Below are 22,923 nucleotides of genomic sequence, written 5' to 3'. Positions count from 1 at the left end.
TACTTTCATGAATTTCTCCTATTTCCAGCCAATCCGCAAAGTACATGAGGCGAAATGACAGACGCATGCATTGTATGTTTGGAAGATCTGGAGGTGGTAGAGGTCCAACAGCAAGAAGACGAAAAAGTTGGGGTTCCGGCTCCCGTCCCAGCACCCAGTTCAGTGGTGCAAGACCCCCAATCCCAATCCCATTCCCCTTCCCCAGAGGCTCTGGAGCTCGCGAGGGGCAACGCCGGCAAAGAACCTGATTTCGAGCATCTGCAGCGTCGACAATGTATTTCTTCGGGGAAGAGTAACGGTAACGGCAACGGCAACGGTAATGGTAATGGTAACGGTAACAATGCTTTATGCGTGGCTCAGATTAAACCGTGTGATCATGTTTTGCATGATCATTGTTTGAGGGAATGGAGTCAGAAGGCTAATAGTTGTCCGATTTGTCGGGCGAGCTTTAATTTGGTCCTGGTACTGGATGGAGTTGGAGGTAAGCTAAGCATTTTATTTTCTTTTTCATTTTCGAGGGCGACATTTGCTGTCTTTTTATACTGCGACGGGGAGATGTCATTCTTGAGCTTCTGGTTGGGTACATTTCTGGTGGTCTTTGACGAACTGAAATGCCTTTTGCGATGATGTAATTTCGATTTCTTGAGAGGTTCACAATTTATATACTCTTTGCGCCTTTCAGCCAGAGTTTGAGGGCTGCCTACGACTTTACGAGTTATACAATCATTTGGATCAATAACTAACTGAATTTTCCAGGAACGGTACAATCAGAATATACCGTCGAAGATCGAAAACAAACCGCCGAGTTCGACTTGGCGGCGTGGCAACAAGATAACCCGGAAGATTATGAAGATGAGGAAGAAGGAAGATCGTGTCCAATCTGTGACCAGTCAGATCAAGAAGATGTTCTCTTGTTATGCGATGGATGCGATGCTCCTTATCATACACATTGTATCGGTTTAGACAACGTTCCAGGTGGTCACTGGTATTGTATGGAATGTGTGGAAAGTGGTGCTTTCGGTCAACATGATGAATCGCAAGGACCCGCGAGAGCGATCCCCTTTTCAGGACAACATATCAGCAGAACTCAGGCTAGCGTTCGACGTGCTCGGAGGAATGGCAGACAAGATAGATGGATTAATGCTTGGGGGCAATTAAGTAGCGCAATCCGAAATGTCGCTGGCGTTGATCTCGATTTTGCCGAGGATGATCAGGAGTTGAGAGGTTATAGGGACCTTCAACAATTTTCTGCCACAGAATTCAACAGATGGGAACAACGATTGCATATCGCGAGACGTCAAGGTGCTGGTCAAATATTTCGGGCTGCAGCACCACAAGTTGTTCGAGAGCGCATTCAACCACCGGCGCCTGTTGTTGAAACCCGGGAGGAAAGACAGGCGTGGGGAGCTATGGAGAGAGCTCAACATCTTGATGATACATCGAATGCAAGGAAGCGCAGAAGATCAACGGCATCACCAGCTAGTCGTGGTGGCTCAACACCAGAAGAACCTGAACGTAAGCAGAAGCGTCCAAGAACACGGATTGTTCAAAATGGATCATCATCTGTCGCATCATCCAGCACGAATCCTCAACCTCGACCTTCATCTAGTAGGAGTAATGGTTCACCAAGACAATCACCAAGACCTACAGATACAATAAACACGAACATGAACACAAACGCAGAACCTACATTTCTTTCTTCACTTCTTCGAGAAGTTGAGATGGCACCATCTTCCGACGATGATTCGATAAGGTTTGGATTGGATGTTTCATCTAATCGAGCAAATGGGGCTACAAGTCCATCATTTGATTATTCATCTCCTGCTACTTCACCAGCGTCTCCTGCATCTTTTCGCAGTCGCGCAATATCAACCACACCCCCACCAAGAGGTCGACAATCCCGTTCTCCTCCTTTGAGTTCAACTGTCATGCCTGATTTTTCTGCTGTTCACTATTCACCAAATCGATCACCAACAGTCGATTCCCCAAGTCAAATGGCTGGGGGTCAAAACAAGAGAAAGAGGGATGGATCACCTACTCCGGAAATTCGACAACCTCAACCTCGTAGACAAAAAATGTCACGAGCAAGATCTCAAGATTCATCACCTGTACGAACCAATGTTGTAAATTCATCAACATCTCGATCCGAAAATACATCACCATTACGAAATACCATGTCAATTGAAGAGAAACAAAGCATCAACAAAATAGTTAAAACGGCTCTCGGACCTCATTGGAAATCTCAAAAGATTTCAGAAGAACAATATGCGGATATCAATCGAAATGTTTCGAGGAAACTTTATGAACTTATTGCGGACCCAAATCATGCACATGGAGATAAGAGTTCATGGGAAAAGATTGCCACGACGGAAGTTGGTAAGGCGGTTCAATCTTTGGGAAATCAAATCTCATGAGGTGGATTTGGAATGGAATTTTAATTGTAACGAAACGCATACGAACAAAATGGACGGCGAAAAGATTTTGGGGATATTTTCTGGAGGTTGCTTGAGGGCATATTGAACATGGAGTCACAACTTACTATTAGCGAATGGAATTGCCTTTTTTTTTCTTCTCTCGTATATTACAAGGAAAATTGTAATTTGGTGTTATATGGAATGGAATGGTGTGGAATGGTGTGGTTCATTATAGGGCATTGGTATGCATAATGTGAATTGCTGTTTATGATACCATTAATATCTTTTCTTGCGCTGGAGCAATGGGACAATGGGACAATGGGACAATGGGACAATGGGACAATGGGAGAATGGGAGAATAGGAGAGTGTATAGGTGGGGAACTCTGGTTTTCGGATTCGGAAGATTGGGGATTGGAGATTGGAGTGTTTGTGATTGTGATTAGAGTGTTTGTAATATTTGGGATGGAGAGACTTTTGAGGGGAGATGGAGATGGAGATGGAGAGAGTCATGATGTGGGATGTGGGATATGTTTGTTGTGGGATATGGGATATGTTTGTTGTGGGATTGTGGGATTGTTTGGGGGAGGGAGGGGAGGGAGGAGAAATGGAGAGGGGGTTGTATATTGTGATTTGAGAGGTGTGAGGTGTGAGGTGAGAGGTCAGAAAGGTGTGAGTGAGGATGAGGGGTGAAGCGTGAGGGATGAGGGGAATGATAGGATATATGAATGAGTGGCAAAGGGAAAGAAATGGTTGATGGTGTGGTGGTGATGGTGATAGAAAGAGATACTGAGATTGAAATGAGAAAGTTTTGAGAAAGTTTTGAGAAAGTGAAATGGGTATGGAGATACTTGTTGATACTTGTTGATTGCGAAATGTAAGATGTGAAATGTGTGTCAAATGTAGAATAGGAAAGAGGATGAGATGGAGGATGAGATGGAGGATGAGATGCAGATTTATTATACGAGTATATGAATGAGTATTCTGTATGTATTATTAATACCTAGTATCTAGGTCATTGTATTGTATTGTTGAGGGAAAGGGAAGGGAAGAGAAAAAGGGGAAAGGGAAAACCTTCTGATATGTTCTGATATCTCTCTCTATTGATTGTATGTGGTGTGAAGAAAATTCTACTCGCAAGATTTTTAGTAAATACCTAGGTAGGAGTAAGAAATTGTATATAGGTAGGTAGGTAGGTAGGTAGGTAGGTAGGTAGAGAGATTTGTATTGAAGGTTGACTCTTTTTTCATTGTTATTTCCATCATAGCTAGCTAAGATGGATTATTCTCTACATGCTCTTCTGCTTCTGCTTCTTTAACTATACGAATATATATGAATATTGCCCGGTTTTTCTCTTCTCTCTTCCATCGAAGCCAAAGATAGATACTCCAAATCCTCGTACTTCATTCCTCCTCTCACACATTCAACAAGACAAAAAACTCAAGATGGAGAAGGAAATGTAAACAGTCGCTATCTAACAGTTCCCGTAGGTAAAGACGAGGGTACCGCTAGCGAAAAAAGCCTGAGATGTTTAATCTAGGCATCGATAAATGGTCAGGACGTTCTGGGTTGAAACGGGTCTTGATGATAAGGATTGATGCCGTGGATTAGGGGACGAAGAAGGTTGAAGGAGGAGAAGAGTTTTATGTTGTGTGATTGGCACGTGAGGAGCTAGGATGTATGGGGATTAGTGGATGTGGATTTGGATTGGGAAGATGAATTGAACGGGAGAAGTTATTGGTGGGCGGATCAAGAGCGATTAGTAAGCTTCGTGGAATTTATTTTTTGGATGGTGGGTTGGATGTGCGTGTGGGTGTGGTGAGTGCGCAGAGAAGTATTGTTGTACGTACGTACTTTACATACCTACGATATTTAGAAGCAAATATGACGTCGAGTAGTAGGGGTTGCAGTAGAACTGCTCAGAGATTATTATGTATGTGTCTTCTTTCTTTCGGTGTGCTCAATTGGAAATGAGGAGTGTGGTCGATGATATGTATATCATGCGCTTGCTTGGAGAAGAGTGAGAGCTTGCGGGATGTGGAAAACCTCGGAGGGAGGGATTATTTACTGCTCAATGGCTTGATGACGGGTGTATGAATGGGGATGCTTGGAAAGAGGATTGCAGGATTACACGGGATTGTATTCACATTGATATTCAAATCAATCACTAACAAGCCCCCGCCACAGATTCCTCACGACCAACCATTGTTCCCCGAACGTCTCTCCGTACCCGCACACCATGTATACAAACACCCCGTTCGCGAGCCTATGCCGTCGCGGCATCATCCTTTAAACCTCTCGATGGAGCGCCCTCCCACCTCCCACATGTTTCCGCCATGCCTCCCGTCTCCCCTTCCCCCGGAGCAACGACGTATAAAATCTCGACGGGAATTATCCTCAGTCGGCCTCCGCTCCTTACGAAAACCGCGACGCCGTTTGAAAAGGCATTTTATCTCTACCAGAAACGTTTGAATGAGAGATTGGTATTACCGTTCACGAGATACTTTTATCATAAGAAAGATCAACCGGCGGATTTGGAATGGAAGGCGAAGGTCAAAGAGAGGAATGGGGTTGCGGCGAGGGATATTGGTGGGTATAGAGCTTATGGGGAAGAAGGATGGAATGATGAAGTGTTGATTGGGGGACAAGAGGAAAAGGTCGCCGAGTGGGAAGATATTGCGGGGAAGTTGGTGGAAGAGGGGATGGGGGAGGATTTGGAAAAGGTGAAGTTGGAGAGTAGAGAGGGAGAGACGGATAAGAGGAGTTTGGCGAGGAAGATGGATGAGACGGTTTATTTGGTTGTGAAGGGGAAGGAGAAGTCGGTGGATAGGGAGGGAAAGGAAGTACATGTGGATGTTTGGGAGTTTCCCAGGGGGGATATGGCGGGGAATGAGGTTTTGCATACGGTTCGTTGGGGTTTTGCTTTCTTTTACTGTTTTATGTGTTTTCTAATTCCCCTACTTCCCTCTTTTCCGCATCCATCAATATTGTTTCGATACATGAACTAACACCTCCAAAGGCAGCCCAAAGAATCCTCGCTCAAACAGCAGGTGAAAACATGAATACGTGGATAGTAGGACATATCCCCATTGGTAGTCTCACCATCAAACCCTCGAAGAAATTTGGAAGAGAAGCAGAAAAGGTATTCTATATGAAAGGAAGAATTATGGCTGGCCAAGCCAATCTTAAGGGAAATGCATTTGGAAAGGAAGATTTTATGTGGTTGACGAGGAAGGAGATTGAGGAATTGGTTACCAAGAGGTTTTGGAGTCAGGTGGGTGGAATGTTGGGGGGTAGGTAGATTGGGAGTGTGTATAGGGGAGGGTGATGAAGGGGAAAGAGAGGAAAAGAGAGGTGTGGATGAAGAATTTGGGGTTTGTCTGTCGTCTGTCTGTCTGTCTCAATGGAATGATCTCTGTATTGGTATGGTAGGGGTATTGCCGTGGAATTAGAATGGGATTAGGATGAGGCATGAGAGATGAAGGATGTAGGATCAGATCTTATACAAAAGATTATCTTCATACCTATGGAAGAAAGAGAAGAGAAGAGGGAGAAGAAGACGAAGAAGATGATGAAGATGAATATTATATCATATTGTAGAATAGCTGAAGAAGAGAAGAGAAAAGAAAAGAAAAGATAAATGTATTATTCTAGAGGTTTTTTTTTGGTTGAGGTTGAGGTTTTTACGAAATACATGAATGAATGAGAAGCGAGGGAGTCGAATTTTTTGCGTGAATATGAATATGGAAATGTATATGTATATATATGTATATATATGGATATATATGGATATAAATATGGATATGAATATGTATATGGATATATATATATCAAAATTATATTCGTACTCGTACTCTTCTTTTTTTATGAATATGGATATGAATACCCTCAGGGAAAAAATACGGGTGGGATTCATGTTAATTCAACTGTAAATATTCTTTTAAATTTTTATTTATAGGAAATGCTTTATTTACCAAATATCAACTCTTGATATTAAGTCGAATTGATTTATCAAAACTTTTGATTTTACTATTGATATATGTGTATGAAACTGTGAGTTGCTATTGATACCTAGGAAGGTGGGAAGGTAATCAGTCCATCTTACATTAACCTACAGAATCCATAAGGTTACGAAAGTTAAATGAATCTAGATACAACATTTCGATATCCCAACATCTCGACATCTCAGCTGCCGAACCGAGCTGACAAATTGTAGTATCGCTATTACGATTACTATTACGATCACTATCGAATTGCTACGAGTATTAAAATGACATCTCCCACCACAAAGAACATCCTCATTCTCGGCGGCGGCATCTCGGGGTTACAAACGGCGGTTTCGTTACTTGATTCCTCCCCAAATAATCAATCCCCCCAGTACAAAATCACACTCCTGGCGAAATATCTCCCCGGTGACAAGAATGAAAATTATTGTTCACCATGGGCAGGAGCAGATTGGAGAAGTCATGCTTCGAAACCTGCTACTTGTATCACTGAGGGGCGGGATGGAAATGGGGAAAGTGGTGAAGATAATGATAAAGATGAAAGACTGAGAAGATGGGAGGAGAGGACTTATCGTAAGTGGAAGAGTTTGATTGTAGAGAATGAGGATGGGAAGGGAGCAAGAGGAAATGAAATGGAAATCGGAATGGGAATGGCAATTACACCCTCGATATACTATCTGGGATCTACATACCACGGAGCGGAGTTCAACGAGAATGGTGTGTGGTTTGAGGATATGGTGGGAGGGTATAGAGAATTGGACGTTGGGCTGGAGAAAAACAAACTCAAGGGATCTCTGGGGAAGGGAGTCAGAAAAGGTGTACAGTTCGAAACGGTGTGTGTGGATGTAGATATATATTTGAGGTATTTAATACAAAGAATAGAACAGCGAGGAGGAAAGCTTATCCGCGGGGAAATCGAAACCAAGGAAGGATTGGAAGGTGTGGTGCGCGGGTGTAGAGATGTGCTTGCGGGAGAGAAAATCGATGTCCTGATTAATTGCACGGGACTCTCTGCCGCGCGATTCGTGGGGGAAGAGGAAGCGGAGAAGATGTTTCCGGTGAGAGGACAGGTTTTGTTGGTGAGAGGGGAAACGAGGGTTTGTAAGACTTTTGTGGGGGATTTGGGGGTGAGGGGGGATGAGTTGCTCTATGTGATTCCGAGGCCCGGGAGTGGGAGGAGTGTGGTTGGGGGGGTTAAGGAGGTGGGTTGATTTCTGTTTGGTTTTCTTGGGGGGATTGACGGAGGGTGGGAAACTTGCTTCCTAGTATATGTACAGGAAATGGAGAAGAATAGGAAGCGGAGGTGGATTTCTTCGCTTCGGGAATGAGGAAATAAAGGGGGAGGAGAAAAAAGTACAAAGGGAATCACAAGCTTACCACACAAAACCCACAGGCCAATACCTGGAACGCAAACCCCGACCGCGAATTATCAAGTAGAATAATCCAGAGATTAAAAGATATAGGATGGGCTGAAGATTTGAAGAATGAGAAAGGGGAGATAGAGGTTTTGGATACGTATGTGGGGTTTAGACCTGGGAGGAAGGGGGGTGCGAGGGTTGAGATTGAGGGGATGGGTGGGGAAGGGGATAGTGGGAGAGGTGGAAAAGGAAAGGGAAAAGCAAAGAAAATAGAAGGTGTCTATGTCATTCATAATTATGGACATGGGAGTGGAGGGTATCAATGTAGTATTGGGTGTGCGGAAGAAGTTGTTGAGTTGGTTCGGGGATTGGAATGATGGGGTTTACTTTGCTTTGTTGAATCGAAATGAGTAGAGTTGATTCAAAGCTGTTTCTGGGAGGTTATGTTGTCCATAGAAATCAGAAGAATATGGAGATGGAACTTGAGATCAGGATACAGAGATTCGTTCGGCAATCCCATCTGCAGGTATGCAATTCGGTCTTGGGAAGTTTACGATGTTATGGTACAGTATTATATCGACAATGAAAAACTCTTCTCTGTGCACCCTGTGTTTTCTGGATTAATGTTTTATATTATGTCTACACTTTTCCACGGTGTACAACTTGGCAGATCGAAATATGAGGTAAGTTAGATGCGGAGTATGTTAGAAAATTAAGAAATAGTCTATTTTAGATTGTAAAATATGAGTTAGAGGATATATCATGTACGGAATTTTAAATCCGACAATTGAATTTAAGCAAATCAAAGCTGGATAGAACCCCCTCCAAAGATCTCACGGAACCAAACTGATATAAGTATACATATAAATATGAAAAATCCCTACGACAAGAAGAATCAACATCAAAAGATGCCGTATATTTATATACGATCAAATGACCACTCAGTCTACAACAAAAACAAAATCCGATTCTCTAAAGCAAATCTACAAACCGAGAAGCCTTACCAAAAACAAAACAGACCCAACCCACAGCGCCCGCTACCAAGAACTCCGCAACCTCTAGCCCATGTGGAGATGTTTCCACGGTGATTTCCTGATCCTTATAGATATAATACTATACTTGGTTTCCAATTTCCAATTCTTCCCCCGCGGTTTTCAGTTCCAGATTTCAACTCGTGCTTCCCCCTCACTCCAGCCTCTCTAAACCCTACTAGTTACTGTCACTTTCACTGTCGTTCCTCCTCGATCTACCCCTGCTCAATCTCAATTCGTGTTATCTCATTTCCCTTCTTTCTCTCCTGCTCGATCCATTCATTAAACTCATATCAGGGGGTTCGATACTCGTCACATTCACTTGCGTTTGCCTAAGGGCCACGACTCCAATATTATGGTTTCCGCCAACGTTATGGTGTCCACCAACATAAGTGCCACGACGATGCGGTGGGGGAAGATTGCGCAATCTCCGTGACGGAGTCTCAGAGGGAGCATAGCTATCACGACTGTGTGATATATGTCCGATTGCTAGAGGGATGAAAGGCAGAAGCATATAATTCAGGAGGAGGAGGAATGTACGATGGCCTGGAAGTCTGAGAAGGGCGTTCAGAATGGAGGCTATGTTGGTACTCGTGGTGTGATGGTGCATTCGAACCTTCTCTGTAATGATCTTCTCCATTGACTGATCTTAGCCCGGTTTTGGGATCACCATCCAATATGCCTTCTTCAGTATTGCGTTTTACATCCTCATTCCTCATTCCACTTTGCAACTCTCTCTCTCTCTCTCGGGCGGGATCTCGGGGGTGGAGGTTCAAGCTCGCTCTGCCTCGATAGCTTTGCCATTTCGTGTGTGGATCTGCGGGGTTTTTCAGATCTGGGAACGCTATCTCTAGATTTTCTCTATAGATATACAGATCGTCCATCCTTCCAGTCCTTTTTATACAAATTTTCTCTCCCTTCTTCTGGCACCATAATTTCCCGATCTACTTTCATGTCAATACTGGACTTCTGACTAGTGCATTGAGATGTGGGCAAACGCATAATGCCCAGAAGTATACGACCTTGTATCAAATGCTTGCGAGTCAGTATCCCTTTTGCGGGCCCTAGGCTTTGAAGCTGTTTTTATCATTGCCAGCATCCACAACAATTCCTCAATTCGAGAAAAAACGCACGGCGAGCAGTTGCGATAGATGCTTTCGACGGCACACGTATACTTCCATCTCCGCTGCTGCGGCTCCGGCTCCTGGGAAATTCTGTTATTGTCAGCATTGTCAAATCAAGTTTTAGTACCCAGCACCTGCACCGACTTACCCCCATTAGCACCATATCTATCCATAGAGATCGGTGGCCTCTTTTCCCTCTTACTCGTCACAAGCGCAGTAGTAATACTTCTACTTCTGACATTCAGTATCCCTGTCGTTACGATATGAAGGAGGGGGACGTTCGTAATGCCTTCTACTACTGCTTCTACTTCTGGCTTCACATTCGGCTTCACTTTCGCGTCCACCCATAATATAAGAGCTTCAAGATGTCAAAGTGAAATGATAAGACGAAGCTTCCAAATTTTCTTGATAATCAAAAGTAAAACAAATAAGTAATTCTCACGAGGAAGATACTGAGAACGAACTACTGGGAGCATTCATATTTAATAAAGCAGATATCATTACAATCAATGAAGGTAAAAGACATGTAATGTAACCCATCATTATGCATGGTGACCATAGACTAAACCTTGGTGCCCCTATAAACATGACATTAGACTTTTGCGATAGTCAATTTTGAGGCTCTAACCACATTAAACACGGCAATGGTGGTTTGTGGGATGGTAATAGAACGATGGAACTAATCCAGATGTTGAGGCACTTTTGTCTTGGTATGTATTCGGATGGCCGAGTGATGACCAACGTCATAAACAGATACGGCCAATAATTGATCTACAGGTCGACCTACCACAGTATCAATTTATTATGCTTTAGCGCTTGCCGAAGCAAATTATTTGGATAGCATTATGATAAAAACAAACAGAACAGCCACCGGAGGTTCCGAAAATAAGGTTAGGTGGAATTGTCAACTCGATCATGAAAAGGTGGGCTTGATCGAAATCGCATTGGACATTCGACGTCTTCACTTTGACGTGTAAGCATAACATCTTGGAAGTGCCTCCGGCGCTTAATGACCATTGTTGATCGACATCTTGATTAATCCTTCTGGAACCCAATTTCACATATTCACACCAAATTCGCAATCGTTGTATGTGGACCATAAATTGAGGCAGGGTATGATTTCATTTTTCTTTATCCGGTCTCATCGAATATCGGCATCGATCATGCAGCGCGATGCTTTTCCCTTGTATATCATAAGTGAGATCTATCCCGTGCCGCAGAAAAAATAACCCGTAGAAACAAACATCCATCCCAAGCCATTTAAACCTCAGCGATTTCTCTCAATCTGCGGAGAGTTGATCTCATAGCAGCGGCGGCGGGGGTTCTGTTGTCGAATATGTTAGTAAATTGGAATAACTTAATTCGAATCGTGGGCTCATACGTGACGGTGTAAGCTCCTCCAGCAACGGTCTTCTTGCATGATTTGCAATCCCAGATACCAACGGAGTGTCTCTTGACGGTGGTCTTTCCACAGAAGGTGCAGACGTATCTTGCGTGTTGAGTGATTTCCATCTTCTTGACTTGCTTTCTGAGGGATGCACCGTATCTATTTGGGGAAAAAGCAATTAGCCACTTGTTTGTTGATTCGTTTGGTTTCCTATTTTGATTCCATCTGCTGCAAGTATTGATTTGTTGATCCTCCTCCATTATTGAAAGTTCCTCGATCCCATCACAACTCAACAGCGTGTTGAAAAGCCGCAGATTCTTCCTTCCAATGATATTTGGGTGTGTACAGTTTGTAGAGCTGGAATAATCGCATACCTGGTACCGTATTTACCGGTGACTCCGACCTTCTTGGTTCTCTTTGTCATCTTGGCGGTATTTTGCGTTGATGAACGGTGATGAGGAAATTGAAGATTTGTCGCAATGTGCTTGATGGGAATTATTTTGGTCAAATTCGTCGTGGGATTCGGTTAATAGCCCCATTACGCTAGTCCCCAATGGAAAGTCTCAGAATGATGTCCGTCACATGATATATAATCACATTTTCAGATGCTGTAAAATCTTATTGTTATATATGAAATATTCTTTATAAATCACAATGGAGCATAGGTATACAAAGAGTGAGATTTAATATGTTGTCACATTTATATATACTATCTATAACATCTTCCGTTGTACTCATCATGAGCGTTCCCTACTATGAATTGATCGATATGCTCTCTTTAAGTTTCAAATCGAAGAATTGAAAGAACAAAGCCTGGTTAAACCTCGGCAAGAATATTGATCTGGAAACAGGATGTTGATGTGATAGTAAAACATCGTACTTGTCCATTAAATTACATATAATCAAGTGATATTTCACAATTCTCTTGCGTTCTACACTTGTATATAAAAACAATGTCTTCAGGAGATAGAGAGTACGAATTGGTCATCTTCGGAGCCACAGGATACACAGGAAAACTTACAGCGGAACATGTTGCCACACATCTGCCTACAGATCTTCGTTGGGCTTTAGCAGGTCGTTCTGCCAGCAAGTTAGAGGCTGTTGCAGCTGAATGCAAGTCTTTAAATCCGGATAGAGTACAACCAGGTGTGTAAGATTCTTAATTACGATTCCAACAGTTTGTGTACCCCTTGATATCACGTGCGATACATGATAGGATAGGTATTCCATAGGTATCATCTTTCTCGTTTTTAACTAACACCTCCCTCAATATAGCTATTGAAATCTGTAACTTAGATGATGCAGAGCTAAGTGCACTGGCTAAAAAGACAAAGGTCATCCTGGCAACAGTTGGCCCTTATGCTCTTCACGGCGAACACTGCTTCAAAGCATGTGCGGAAAATGGTACACATTATTTTGATGTCACCGGAGAAGTACCATGGGTGGCTAAGATGATCAAGAAATATGAAAGTACTGCTAAAGCTAGTGGCGCTGTTCTCATCCCTCAATGTGGTATTGAATCTGGTCTACCTGATTTGATTACTCGATGTGCTGTTGATGCTGTCCGGGAAAGACTATCTGCACCTACTGGTGAAGTTATCGTATCTTTACACGAGATGAAGTAAGCTATAGCACTTAAATTGGAATATCTGGATAACCAATGGACTAATATCTTTTAGAGCCAAACCTTCCGGAGGAACCTTAGAAACAGTTTTCACACTCCTGGAAGTATTCAACCTTAAGCAACTCAAAGATGCCTTTACTCCATACGCTCTATCCCCAATACCTGGACCAAAAGTCCGCCCATCTACATCTCTCATCACCAAACTTACCGGAATCAAAGTAGTACCGGACTTAGGAATTCTCACCACTTCTCTTGCAGGGTCAACCGATTTAGCTATCATTCATCGAAGTTGGGGGTTATCTAGCGAGCAGCAATTCTATGGTCCTAATTTCAAGGTCGAGGAATATATGAAAGCAAGAAACTATCTGACTGGCATAGCAATACACTTTGGTCTCATTCTTGGTGGTCTATTCTTGTCAATCCCATTTTTCAGACATACGGCCAGGAAATATGTTTATCAGCCAGGAGACGGAGCCACAAAAGAGGAAACCAAGTCTGATCGAGTCGAGTTCCGAGCTATTGCTAAACCGGACAACGATCAAGCAAATCCTCCGAGAATCTTCTGTCGGGAATATTATGAAGGTTCAATCTATGGATGTAAGTGAAATAACATGGCCTGGGATGTTTTCGGGTAACTAATATGATGCAGTGACTGGTTTATTGATTGCCCAGGGTGCAATTTCATTACTTCGAGATGATCACAAATTGTCAGGTGGTATCTATACTCCATCTATGCTGGGCGAGAAATACATCAATCGCCTTCAATCCGCCAATGTCAAATTTGAGACGAAGGTGTTTGAGAATTGATTTGACTACAAAGTTTCGAAACTGGTGACTGTATTGGAATTGTAGATTGGTGTAACAATATGGCGAAGCAACGAAGCAGTGGAAGCAGAATGTAAAATAAAATATTATCATGTGCTTCCATATCGGGAATCATTGATTCCGAAAGATACATCTACGTGTTGACATTGTGGATCGATCTGAAATTCAGCTCCGTATATCTTTAGTTCATGCCAGTGTATGCTTTCGAGGAATTTGTTGAAGTTGAGCATACTCTCTTTCATTTCTTCATGGTGATATTTGTCAATTTCATCTATAGTTTCGATGGTATCAATGAATATTTAACAATCATTACCGAGGTGTCAATAACCAGCGAGAAAAACCTGCAGTATCGCCAGCAAACGAGCGGGCAAACTAATCTGCCAAGTGCTTTTTAGGCATACATTGTCAAGCTAGCGGAATGAATGGATTGCTTTCATCAAGAACTGAATAGCCGCAGCTCATACAAATTGGCATATTAAAATTTACTCCATCGCGAGTGCTGGAATCAAGCCACACCAGAAATATACGCAAATAGGGGAAGCAGCTGTCGTTGTACTACCACAAACACCCGCAAGGCGGATTAATGAGGCTCTTTATGCAAGATATTCGATGGTTCGGATTTTTGGTCGGCTTGCACGTGAGCATGGCTTTTCAATCCTTTTGTGTTTCTTCAATTCAACATGATATTCAAATGGAGATTGTATGTTGAATGGTCTCAAGGCGGATCCAATACACTAGCTCGCCTTTTGGAAATCAATTCCGGGAGGCAATCTTTGACGGGCCGCATAATTTATGTCTCAACCCCTTCACTCGTATTGTGCTAGAGTATTTTGCGCCATCAATTCTCCCCGCGCACATGATGAGCTTCGTTAAGGTAGTAACGAAAAACTACCTAGGTAGACTCTTGTCCCGATAGTTACATTGTTTCAACCCAGAAAAGAAAAGTAACAGACCAAACAACTCAACCTCAAATTGAAAAGAAAGGGTTATATAAGATGAAGAAGATGAAGAAATGGAACATGGAAAAATCTCCTGTCCCTAAATAGTATGTCCCATTGGACTGGAGTTTCCCTCCTATATAAAACAAATGAAATGTGATAGAAACTTTCTCCCCTTTCCCGAAAAATGCCAGTGGACCAAAGTCATCATTACCACCAGAGTTTTCTTTGAAGAAATATACGTGATAAATAAGTAAAATCGCGCCAGTTACACTTTTTGCCCTGGCATGATGGCACGAATCCGCCACCATTCTACACCGATAATTTTCCACAGAACCGCAAGCCTTCAGTATACTAGGTAATCAAACATACAACCACTACCCCTTTTCTCTTCCGATGCCGGCAGGCCTTTCTTGCTCCAAACTGCATCATGTATTCTGCTAATCAATAGCCCCCCTAACAAGATCCAGGGGAATATAACAAAAAGATAAATCTCCACCGGAGCCGCAAACTCGATCCAGAGAAAAACCGATGAACCGAAGGCAAGAATGACCATTGGAGCGTGCAGTTTCTCATGTTTCCCAATATCGTGAATCCATGCTATCAGTCCAATTGATGTGCAGACAAAAATGGCAGTTGTAAGCTCTGATGTTGGGCCGAGGCTGGAGGATGGAATCTCGGGTATTGTGTCGTTTTTGAGGAGGTGAGAGAGGCTCGATATATCGAAGCACTACCGGGAATTTTAGCTTTGGATTTTCGCAGTCTACAAGAGTACTGTGAACTCACTTCTTGGTATTGACTTATGATACAGCGAGTGCTAACGATCAGCGACCCTGTCGCGATGAAAAAATCGGAAAACTTCATGACAGCAAAAGATATCTTTGCGCAAAGAAACCAGGCAGTTTCGAAGATCTTTTCACCTGCGATCGAAGGAAAAGTTTCTCGGAAACTATATGACTCCGTTATTTTTACCGGACACCAGACAGGAAGAGCGAAATGGTCAGATATATATTCACAAGTTACACCTCTCAGGCTGTGTAAACACAGAGATCATCGGCTCGCGAGTCTACTTATAGGTTCACGAGGATTCTGCCTTGCTTTTGTAGCACCTCACTACGACCTCTGCAGTGCTACACTTACAGTCATTGCAATTATTATTATTATTCCAAGCTCGAGAGTGCTTGCCCGCGTTCCCAGGACTCCGGAGCATATAAGTCGATTTTGCCGCTCCCTTCCATACATATTGTTTGCCGTTTCTTTCGACACTGGATTTAAGATACATGCAGTTTTTATCTCTGTACCGGGTATATCTTCTTGATTTATGTTTCGTACCTGCGGGCAAATGAGTTGCGAGATAGTTTATGCGAGTCTGAATTTGGAGACGAAAGGCTGAGTGTTCTGCCGGATTCCACCAAAACCTCATCTAACAAAACTTTATTTTACTGGAACTGCATTCTACTAGAACCTCATTCTACTAGAACCTCATTCTACTAGAACCTCATTCTACTAGAACCTCATTCTACTAGAACCTCATTCTACTAGAACTTTGTTCTCTATCTCTCACTGTCCCTTCGAATAAACCGTTGAGCCTCAACTACCACTCTTCGCCCGCCAAACATAAGATAGCCAAGCTATTCAAAGGTCTAAAACACTGGTATCTAAACACACAACCCTTCTCACCCCATCAACCCAACTAACCAGTCCCCAAACAGCCATGGCCTCCCTTGGCCTCCACGAAATCCTTCCCCTCCACCATCCTCCTCCCACACCCCGACAACAACCCCGCCATCTCGCCCACACCCTTACCAAGCCCCTCTTCTTCATGCTTCACCTCCGTACTTGTAAACCCCTCGCAACCCTCTCCTTCATCTACGCCCTCTCCATCTCCGGTCCCTCAGCTCCGCAATTCGATATCCTCACTCTGCATGAAACATCTCGTGGGTGTTTTATCTTGGCGTGTGTTTTCCATTCCTCATTTAATATTTAGATATATATATAGCTAACAAAATACATCACAGAATACTATTCCTCTGGACTCTCTTCTTTTTCCAATATCTGCACGTAAGACGTTGGGGTTCGCGTAATGCAGAGAGTAATCGTAGATACAGGGAATTGCGGGATATGTAAGTATTCCTCTTTCTTTCCTATACACCTACACACATGTACATACCATATCATACACTCCCCCTCTAACACACCAAACCCTCAGACAATTCCTAACCTGCATCCTCCTCCTCATCATCCTCGCATTTTACCTCCTCCGTCTCAGCACCACCTTATCCAAAACCGAAATCGCAGAATTAACAACAAAAGCCCTATCCATGATTCCTGTCGCGTTAACATTCCTCATCGTCATTTCGGAGAAAATTATGATTTATGTTGTGAGTGGTGTGGTTTATGGAGTACCGATTTTGAGACGCGGGATGGGCGGAGTGAGAAGGGGAGTGTTGGGGGCGTGGGCGGAGGTGACTAGACGCTTGGGGTATGTGCCGTGAGGAGAGGGGGGAGGTTAGGAGTTTGGGAAATTTAGGGTTTGTATGCGTTATGGGGCTTAGGGAATTTGCGTGGTTTATCCAAGGAAGCAGGGGAGCGGAGGAGATAATAACTATAAAAAGAGACAAGAAGAACTACAAAAAAATAAGACTCAGCAATCCATTGCGAAACGGGGAGTTAGGAGTTACGCACTTGTCAGGTTATACGAGTTTAAAGATATCTTTCTACCTGTGCCTACCTACCTGCCTATCTATGTTTCTATTATATCATTTTTCAACATCACAGGGTTGAGCCCAAATTTTTATTAGCAAAGAAGAGGTCAGAGGATACATATATACATATCTTCATGTTCTGGATTGGATCAAATTGGATTAGCGCATAACAGATCGAACAGAATCCGCCTATGCGCGGGCTTTTCGAGCGGATAATTATCAGTACTTAGTTTCATAGAGTAGTTGTTCAAATGAAATGCGAGGTTTTTGTTTTATTATGTTTTTATCGTACTATATGGGTGATTTGTTGGATATGTGTGTGCTTTTTTGAAGGATATTTGAGAAGATTTGCGGACACAACGGCAAATTACTCTCATACCCTAAAATTGAGAGGTGATTTACTCTTATGCCCCCTAGATTCTATATAGAATCTAGGGGGCATAAGAATCTAATCTCCTTCTATAAAATCTAGCCTCCTCTCATAGAATCTAGCCCAAAATGAATAAAATCTATAATAGAATCTAAGGGGCATGAGAGTAATTTACCGTATATACCTAGGTATATATATATTCGGCAGAATGTGTCGGTTCATCTATTGGAGAGACACTCCATGCTAATTCCGATTATAGTCTCATATTTTGTACTATTACAATTTACATGCGAAGATGAGGATCGAGGAGTACGAGTTCAGATATTTCCTATTACTAAATGAACAGCCGTCATAACACAAGACAGACAGACTATCTTTTCAATTACTATTATCTCATTCCCGCCCGTTACCAAAATTTCCCATTCATAGCACCCCACTCATCACCAAGCCAATCTCCCTATCCAACTCTCCGGCCATTTCCTAACCCCCCACTTCCTCCCCTCATCCAGCATCAAAATGCCCACTCCAAACGCCGCTGGTAAAAAGAAATGTTCCACCGGAACACTACTCGTTCCCAGCACACTTTGCAACTGCGGGATATAGAGCCAGAAAATCGCCATTACCAATGCGAACAGGATCGCAGGGAAAATATACAGATTTTGCGTTTCTTTGTTGAAAGCTGGAGGATGCTGGAAGATACTGAGACGACGGGTGCGCAGAGCCATGAGGTTGAACCATTGCCTGAGAGGATGTTAGTACATGATATGGGAAATAGGGAATGAAAATAATGGATGAAAGGAGAGAAAACCTACATAACCACCAAATTAACAAAATAAATACTCGACGCCTCGGCCAATCTCGCATTCGCATAATCCTGATCGATCCCCTCTGGTAAACTTCCATATTTAAACCACAGATCTGTGAATGGGATTCCGTTCCGCTGTAAATACCAATACGACATTGCGAATGAAGATGCCGTTTCAATCACACCTATAAATCCATACGCTTGAAGAATAAGTTGCCAATCGACTAGTCTGTCTGTTTTGGTATTTCGCGGTTTGCGGAGAAGAACGTCTGCTTCAGGGGCTTCGTACGCGAGGACTGTAGCCGCGGCGCAATCGGTGAAACAACTTTTTGTGAATTGTTAGTTGATACTCATTTCTACAGAGTAAAAAATGGGCTGCAATGAAAGGGAGATACACATACCAGATAATAATCATCAGAAACGAAGACAATATTTGCGGTAACCCAAATGCCACATTCGTCATGACTGGCCAAAACTCCGAAAATGATCCCGCAGGCAATAGATATGCGATCGTCTTTTTCAAATTATCAAAGACCACTCTTCCATATTGGACTGCCTCAACAACTGCACTAAATGACTCGAGAAGAACCATATCTGCAGCTTCAATCGCTATATCCGAACCGCTTCCAAGTGCAATCCCAATATCAGCAGCTTTGAGAGAAGGAGCATCATTAACCCCGTCACCAGTCATTGCAACAATCTCATCACGTTTTTGAAATTCGCGGACGATTCGTAGCTTTTGTTCAGGTGTTGTGCGGGCGAAAACGATTTCGTCGTATTTGCATAGTTGATCCCATTGACTGTCATTGAGAGTGATTATTTCTGGTCCGCTTAGAACAATAGAACTTATCTGCGGAGTGATTGCATGGTCTTTGCTTTCATTTTCGGACTGAGAAGCTGATTCGGAAACGAGTTTATTTCGTGATAGGGAATTCACATCTTTTACCATGCTTGGGGAATTGGTGATGATTCCGCATTCTGTAGCAATTGCTTGAGCAGTCAAAGCAAAATCTCCAGTTACCTATCATTGTGTCAGTATGTTTTATGGAATGAGATGAATATGAGTTTCCTACCATAAAAAATCGGATTCCAGCTCGTCTCAATGTAGATACGACGGAAGGTATTTCATCGCGGGGAGGATCCACAATACCGAGGATGCCCACCAATGTAAGACCAGATCGTGCATGGGATGATATCTCCTTTTCAAAGCGACTTGAATCTGGAGTTGTTTTCAACTCGTCTTTCTTGACAATCTTTCGTGCTAGTAAAATGACACGTCTGCCTTCTGCCGACCAGCCATTCTTGATTTCGTCAATTTTTCTACGTACATCGTCGTCAAGAGCTTTCGAATTACCATCGATGGTGGTATACGTTGAACATCTACCAATCAAGATGTCCGGTGCACCTTTGATGGTCAGTAAACTATGATAAACAAAAAGTTAGTCATGATCTTCCACTGGATGGTGGTATCTTACGTATCATCCGATGCAAAACTTGTCGCTTCTTCGCTAGGAAGAGCATAAGAACGGCCTTCGGGCTCGGTGAGTGCTAACGTTCGTACCATGAACTTATTTTTGCTATTGAAAGCCAATTCAAAAGTTTTCCGCCACATGTTTCGGAGTTCAGAGACAGGACCGAGCGACTCGGAAAATCGTAACACAGCTTGATCAGTAGCATCACCGTTGATCTTTCTATCGGAAAGTGGTAGGTGCATTGTACTGGCGTCAAACTCTCCAGAGTTGCAAAGTCCAGCAATCAATCTCATCTGAGAGATCGCAGTATTGTTTCGACCACTTGAAGTCATCTCATCTTTGGCCGACTGTGGAGTCATACTATGTGTTCCTATACAGCATTCTGTAACAAACATTTTGTTCTGAACAGAATTAGCCTCTGTAGTGATTAGGGTTAGAGAAACAGGCATACCTTTGTCAAAGTACCTGTCTTGTCTGAACAGATGACACTGACTGCTCCTAGAGTTTCCACCGTCTTCAATGACTTGCAAAGAATTTTGTTCTTACGCATTAGATTCGCTGTTATCGTAAGTGATGCCGTTAAAGCAATAGGTAGACCCTCAGGAATGAATGCAATGGCGACAGAAACGCAATCAACAATCAGAGTTGGTACGTTGATCCAATCAGGGTATGATTTTCTCAAGTATGCTGCCCTATATACAGATCAGCATTTGGAGTCCGCAAGTACCAAGACTTATGTGATAGACGTACCATATTATTACAACAAGCACAATCATAGTTACCATGAAAGCAACAATCACAAGGACAAAGTTAAAGACTTCGCGCTCAAGAGTAGTCATACCAGTCTTTGGAGTGTTGGTAAGTTGAGCAATCCTTCCAAAGACTGTTGAATCTCCAGTAGCAACAACGATACCGATACCACTTCCGGAAATACAATGAGTTCCTTGAAGTCCGATACACTTTGTCTCCAAGTAATTTTCATCTGTATTGTCAACCATTCCAGAAAGCGGAAGTGACTCGCCTGAATTATTCAATCAGTATCATATCAGGAAGCGTGGAAACATTTGGGGAAAATACCAGTCAGAATGGAACGATCAAACTTTGCATCCGAAGACATTTCAATGAATCGTACATCAGCAGGAAGCTTATTACCAGCTTTTATACAAAGAACATCTCCAGGAACAATATCGCTAGCAATGACAGTGACACGGGCTCCATCTCTCAATAACAAACAATTATCAGGCAACATAGTAGTAATTGAAGCCATGACTCTGGATGAAGACCAATCTTGCCAAGCATTAAAGGCGGCTTGTATGAAAAAGACGGCCAAGAGAACGATAGCTAGTGCTAGGTTTGCTTGTAAGGGCGGGTCTCCGAGAGGTTTCCAGGAGACGAAAACGAGAATAGCGCCGACTAGGAGAATGGATCCAAAGCCTTTGAAGAAGTAACCGAACCAAGTTTGAAAGAGATGATTTGGAGGATGTGATGGTGCATTCTTTCCATATTGCGATAGTCTTCGGTTTACTTGTTCTTTCGACAAACCTTGGGATGTGGATGTTGATAGGCGCTTAAGAACTTCGTCTGGTGTAATTAAATGCCAATCAAGATCAGCAAGTGCTTAGAGAAATGTCAGTATCGTGATATAAACTCAAGCATGATAACACAAACCCTTCGCTGCCGACTTTTTAGCGAGTTGTACTTCCGCTGCATTCTTTTCTTGGGATCCTGAGATTTGGAATGAGACCGTTCTGTATTGGATAGGAAGTGCCGATGATAACTCGATTGATGAACGCCTATGAGGTCGAATACTCAAACTATCATGATCGGTAGAGACTCTAGAATTGCTGCGCTCTAGAGGTGATGAGACTTTGACTCCAGATTCCACATCAGCGTAATGGATACGGCGATGGAATTGCTCTTTTTCTCCATCTTCTAACATCTTCGTCAAGTAACCACCACTTAAGGGGTTGTATGTGCTAGAAATCGTTTGATGCGCGGATAATCGATGAGAAGCTGAGAATGAGGAAGGTGACTTGATTGAGTGATGCTGAGCGCATACAATAGGATAACCTCTCTCGATATCTAAGAAGTTAAGAAATTTATGAATTTACATTCTTACTTATCAGTCGAAGGGATCAATATATGCATGTTTGAAAAACGTAAAGAACCCATTTCGTCTCATCTCATCCCACCCTATGTTTTCACCTCGAAAGAGCTGACAGACCCGTGGACAGCTAAGCTAGAAAGATACTCGAAATTAGACGTAAGTAGTGAATTCATCCAGAATAGGAATTATCCCCTATCACATTTGCATCCCGCCTTTTGATAGAATCTTGCTGTGCGTCATGGATAAACTACATCACGATAAATCGCTCATACTAACTCCCCACAAAACAACAAACTGAATACTTTCACAGGCAACAAACAAGCGGCTGATACCCATATGATTCATTGAAGTATGGAGACCGAAGAACTGGCACAGAAGCTGATTGGAATTCCCAAACATCCCGCTGTTTGTCGCATTACATTATGAATATTACAATTTGCACTTGCTAATGTAAAGTTCCCAGTTTCCCAAACCTCAGCGAACGACTCAGCCACTCCACTTCCTTACTAAAATTCGCAATTTCATTTCCCTTTGAGTTTTGAGTTATCGATGAAATTTTTTGGCGGTTGTTGGAATATGCATTGGATGTTGGAAAATGCCTCATAGAAGAAAAGAAAAAGATCCCCTGGAAGATTCCCCGACCAATGATTTTAACCGAAGTAAGCCCCCAGTCCTAATCGAACATCCCATTATCAAAACGTGCAAAACTTCATTTTATTGTACATAAGAAAAACTCATTCTTCCTTCTATCATGAAATACC

General features: G+C 42.7%; 8 protein-coding genes across 8 annotated transcripts; 5 read left to right on the top strand and 3 right to left on the bottom strand.

Moving 5' to 3' along the window:
- Positions 1-54: 54 nt before the first annotated feature.
- EAF02_001810 (uncharacterized protein) lies at positions 55-2,414 on the top strand (the record flags this gene model as incomplete). Its single annotated transcript, XM_038897858.1, has 2 exons — positions 55-481; positions 757-2,414. 2 exons carry the CDS (start codon positions 55-57, stop codon positions 2,412-2,414), a joined length of 2,085 nt encoding a protein of 694 aa, XP_038762833.1.
- A 1,882-nt stretch (positions 2,415-4,296) lies between these two features.
- Positions 4,297-5,713, top strand: EAF02_001809 (uncharacterized protein; the record flags this gene model as incomplete). Its single annotated transcript, XM_038897857.1, has 3 exons — positions 4,297-4,345; positions 4,600-5,318; positions 5,432-5,713. 3 exons carry the CDS (start codon positions 4,297-4,299, stop codon positions 5,711-5,713), a joined length of 1,050 nt encoding a protein of 349 aa, XP_038762832.1.
- Positions 5,714-6,682: 969 nt separating this feature from the next.
- On the top strand, positions 6,683-8,151 carry EAF02_001808 (uncharacterized protein; the record flags this gene model as incomplete). The annotated part of the gene is made up of 2 exons (XM_038897856.1): positions 6,683-7,474; positions 7,810-8,151. 2 exons carry the CDS (start codon positions 6,683-6,685, stop codon positions 8,149-8,151), a joined length of 1,134 nt encoding a protein of 377 aa, XP_038762831.1.
- Positions 8,152-10,955: 2,804 nt separating this feature from the next.
- Positions 10,956-11,740, bottom strand: EAF02_001807 (uncharacterized protein; the record flags this gene model as incomplete). Its single annotated transcript, XM_038897855.1, has 3 exons — positions 10,956-11,253; positions 11,311-11,475; positions 11,691-11,740. The coding sequence occupies 3 exons, from the start codon at positions 11,738-11,740 to the stop codon at positions 11,190-11,192; spliced, it is 279 nt and encodes a 92-aa protein (XP_038762830.1). The 3' UTR covers positions 10,956-11,189.
- A 529-nt stretch (positions 11,741-12,269) lies between these two features.
- Positions 12,270-13,747, top strand: EAF02_001806 (uncharacterized protein; the record flags this gene model as incomplete). The annotated part of the gene is made up of 4 exons (XM_038897854.1): positions 12,270-12,462; positions 12,592-12,937; positions 12,996-13,537; positions 13,590-13,747. 4 exons carry the CDS (start codon positions 12,270-12,272, stop codon positions 13,745-13,747), a joined length of 1,239 nt encoding a protein of 412 aa, XP_038762829.1.
- Positions 13,748-14,971: 1,224 nt separating this feature from the next.
- Positions 14,972-15,567, bottom strand: EAF02_001805 (uncharacterized protein; the record flags this gene model as incomplete). The annotated part of the gene is made up of 3 exons (XM_038897853.1): positions 14,972-15,047; positions 15,072-15,433; positions 15,490-15,567. 3 exons carry the CDS (start codon positions 15,565-15,567, stop codon positions 14,972-14,974), a joined length of 516 nt encoding a protein of 171 aa, XP_038762828.1.
- An 850-nt stretch (positions 15,568-16,417) lies between these two features.
- On the top strand, positions 16,418-17,198 carry EAF02_001804 (uncharacterized protein; the record flags this gene model as incomplete). Its single annotated transcript, XM_038897852.1, has 3 exons — positions 16,418-16,659; positions 16,722-16,826; positions 16,913-17,198. The coding sequence occupies 3 exons, from the start codon at positions 16,418-16,420 to the stop codon at positions 17,196-17,198; spliced, it is 633 nt and encodes a 210-aa protein (XP_038762827.1).
- A 901-nt stretch (positions 17,199-18,099) lies between these two features.
- Positions 18,100-22,484, bottom strand: EAF02_001803 (uncharacterized protein). The gene is made up of 9 exons (XM_038897851.1): positions 21,724-22,484; positions 21,133-21,672; positions 20,806-21,076; positions 20,507-20,747; positions 20,059-20,456; positions 19,657-20,005; positions 18,985-19,604; positions 18,591-18,908; positions 18,100-18,519 (listed from the first exon to the last, which is right to left on the bottom strand). The coding sequence occupies exons 1-9, from the start codon at positions 21,992-21,994 to the stop codon at positions 18,219-18,221; spliced, it is 3,309 nt and encodes a 1,102-aa protein (XP_038762826.1). The 5' UTR covers positions 21,995-22,484; the 3' UTR covers positions 18,100-18,218.
- Between the last annotated feature and the right edge of the window lie 439 nt (positions 22,485-22,923).

Source organism: Botrytis sinoallii (genome assembly GCF_014898435.1).
Source record: "Botrytis sinoallii strain Bc 23 chromosome Unknown BSIN_002, whole genome shotgun sequence".
NCBI lineage: Eukaryota > Fungi > Ascomycota > Leotiomycetes > Helotiales > Sclerotiniaceae > Botrytis > Botrytis sinoallii.
This window is presented reverse-complemented; position numbering and strand designations above follow the sequence as displayed.

Bases quoted from the DNA above. Each gene is read 5' to 3' on its own strand.
- EAF02_001803 (XM_038897851.1), bottom strand. From the start codon at position 21,994: ATGTTAGAAGATGGAGAAAAAGAGCAATTCCATCGCCGTATCCATTAC. The intron at 21,077-21,132 runs GTATTTTCCCCA...TGAATAATTCAG, and splicing joins TGATCGTTCCATTCTGACTG to GCGAGTCACTTCCGCTTTCT. The intron at 20,457-20,506 runs GTATGCCTGTTT...AATTCTGTTCAG, and splicing joins AGACAGGTACTTTGACAAAG to AACAAAATGTTTGTTACAGA.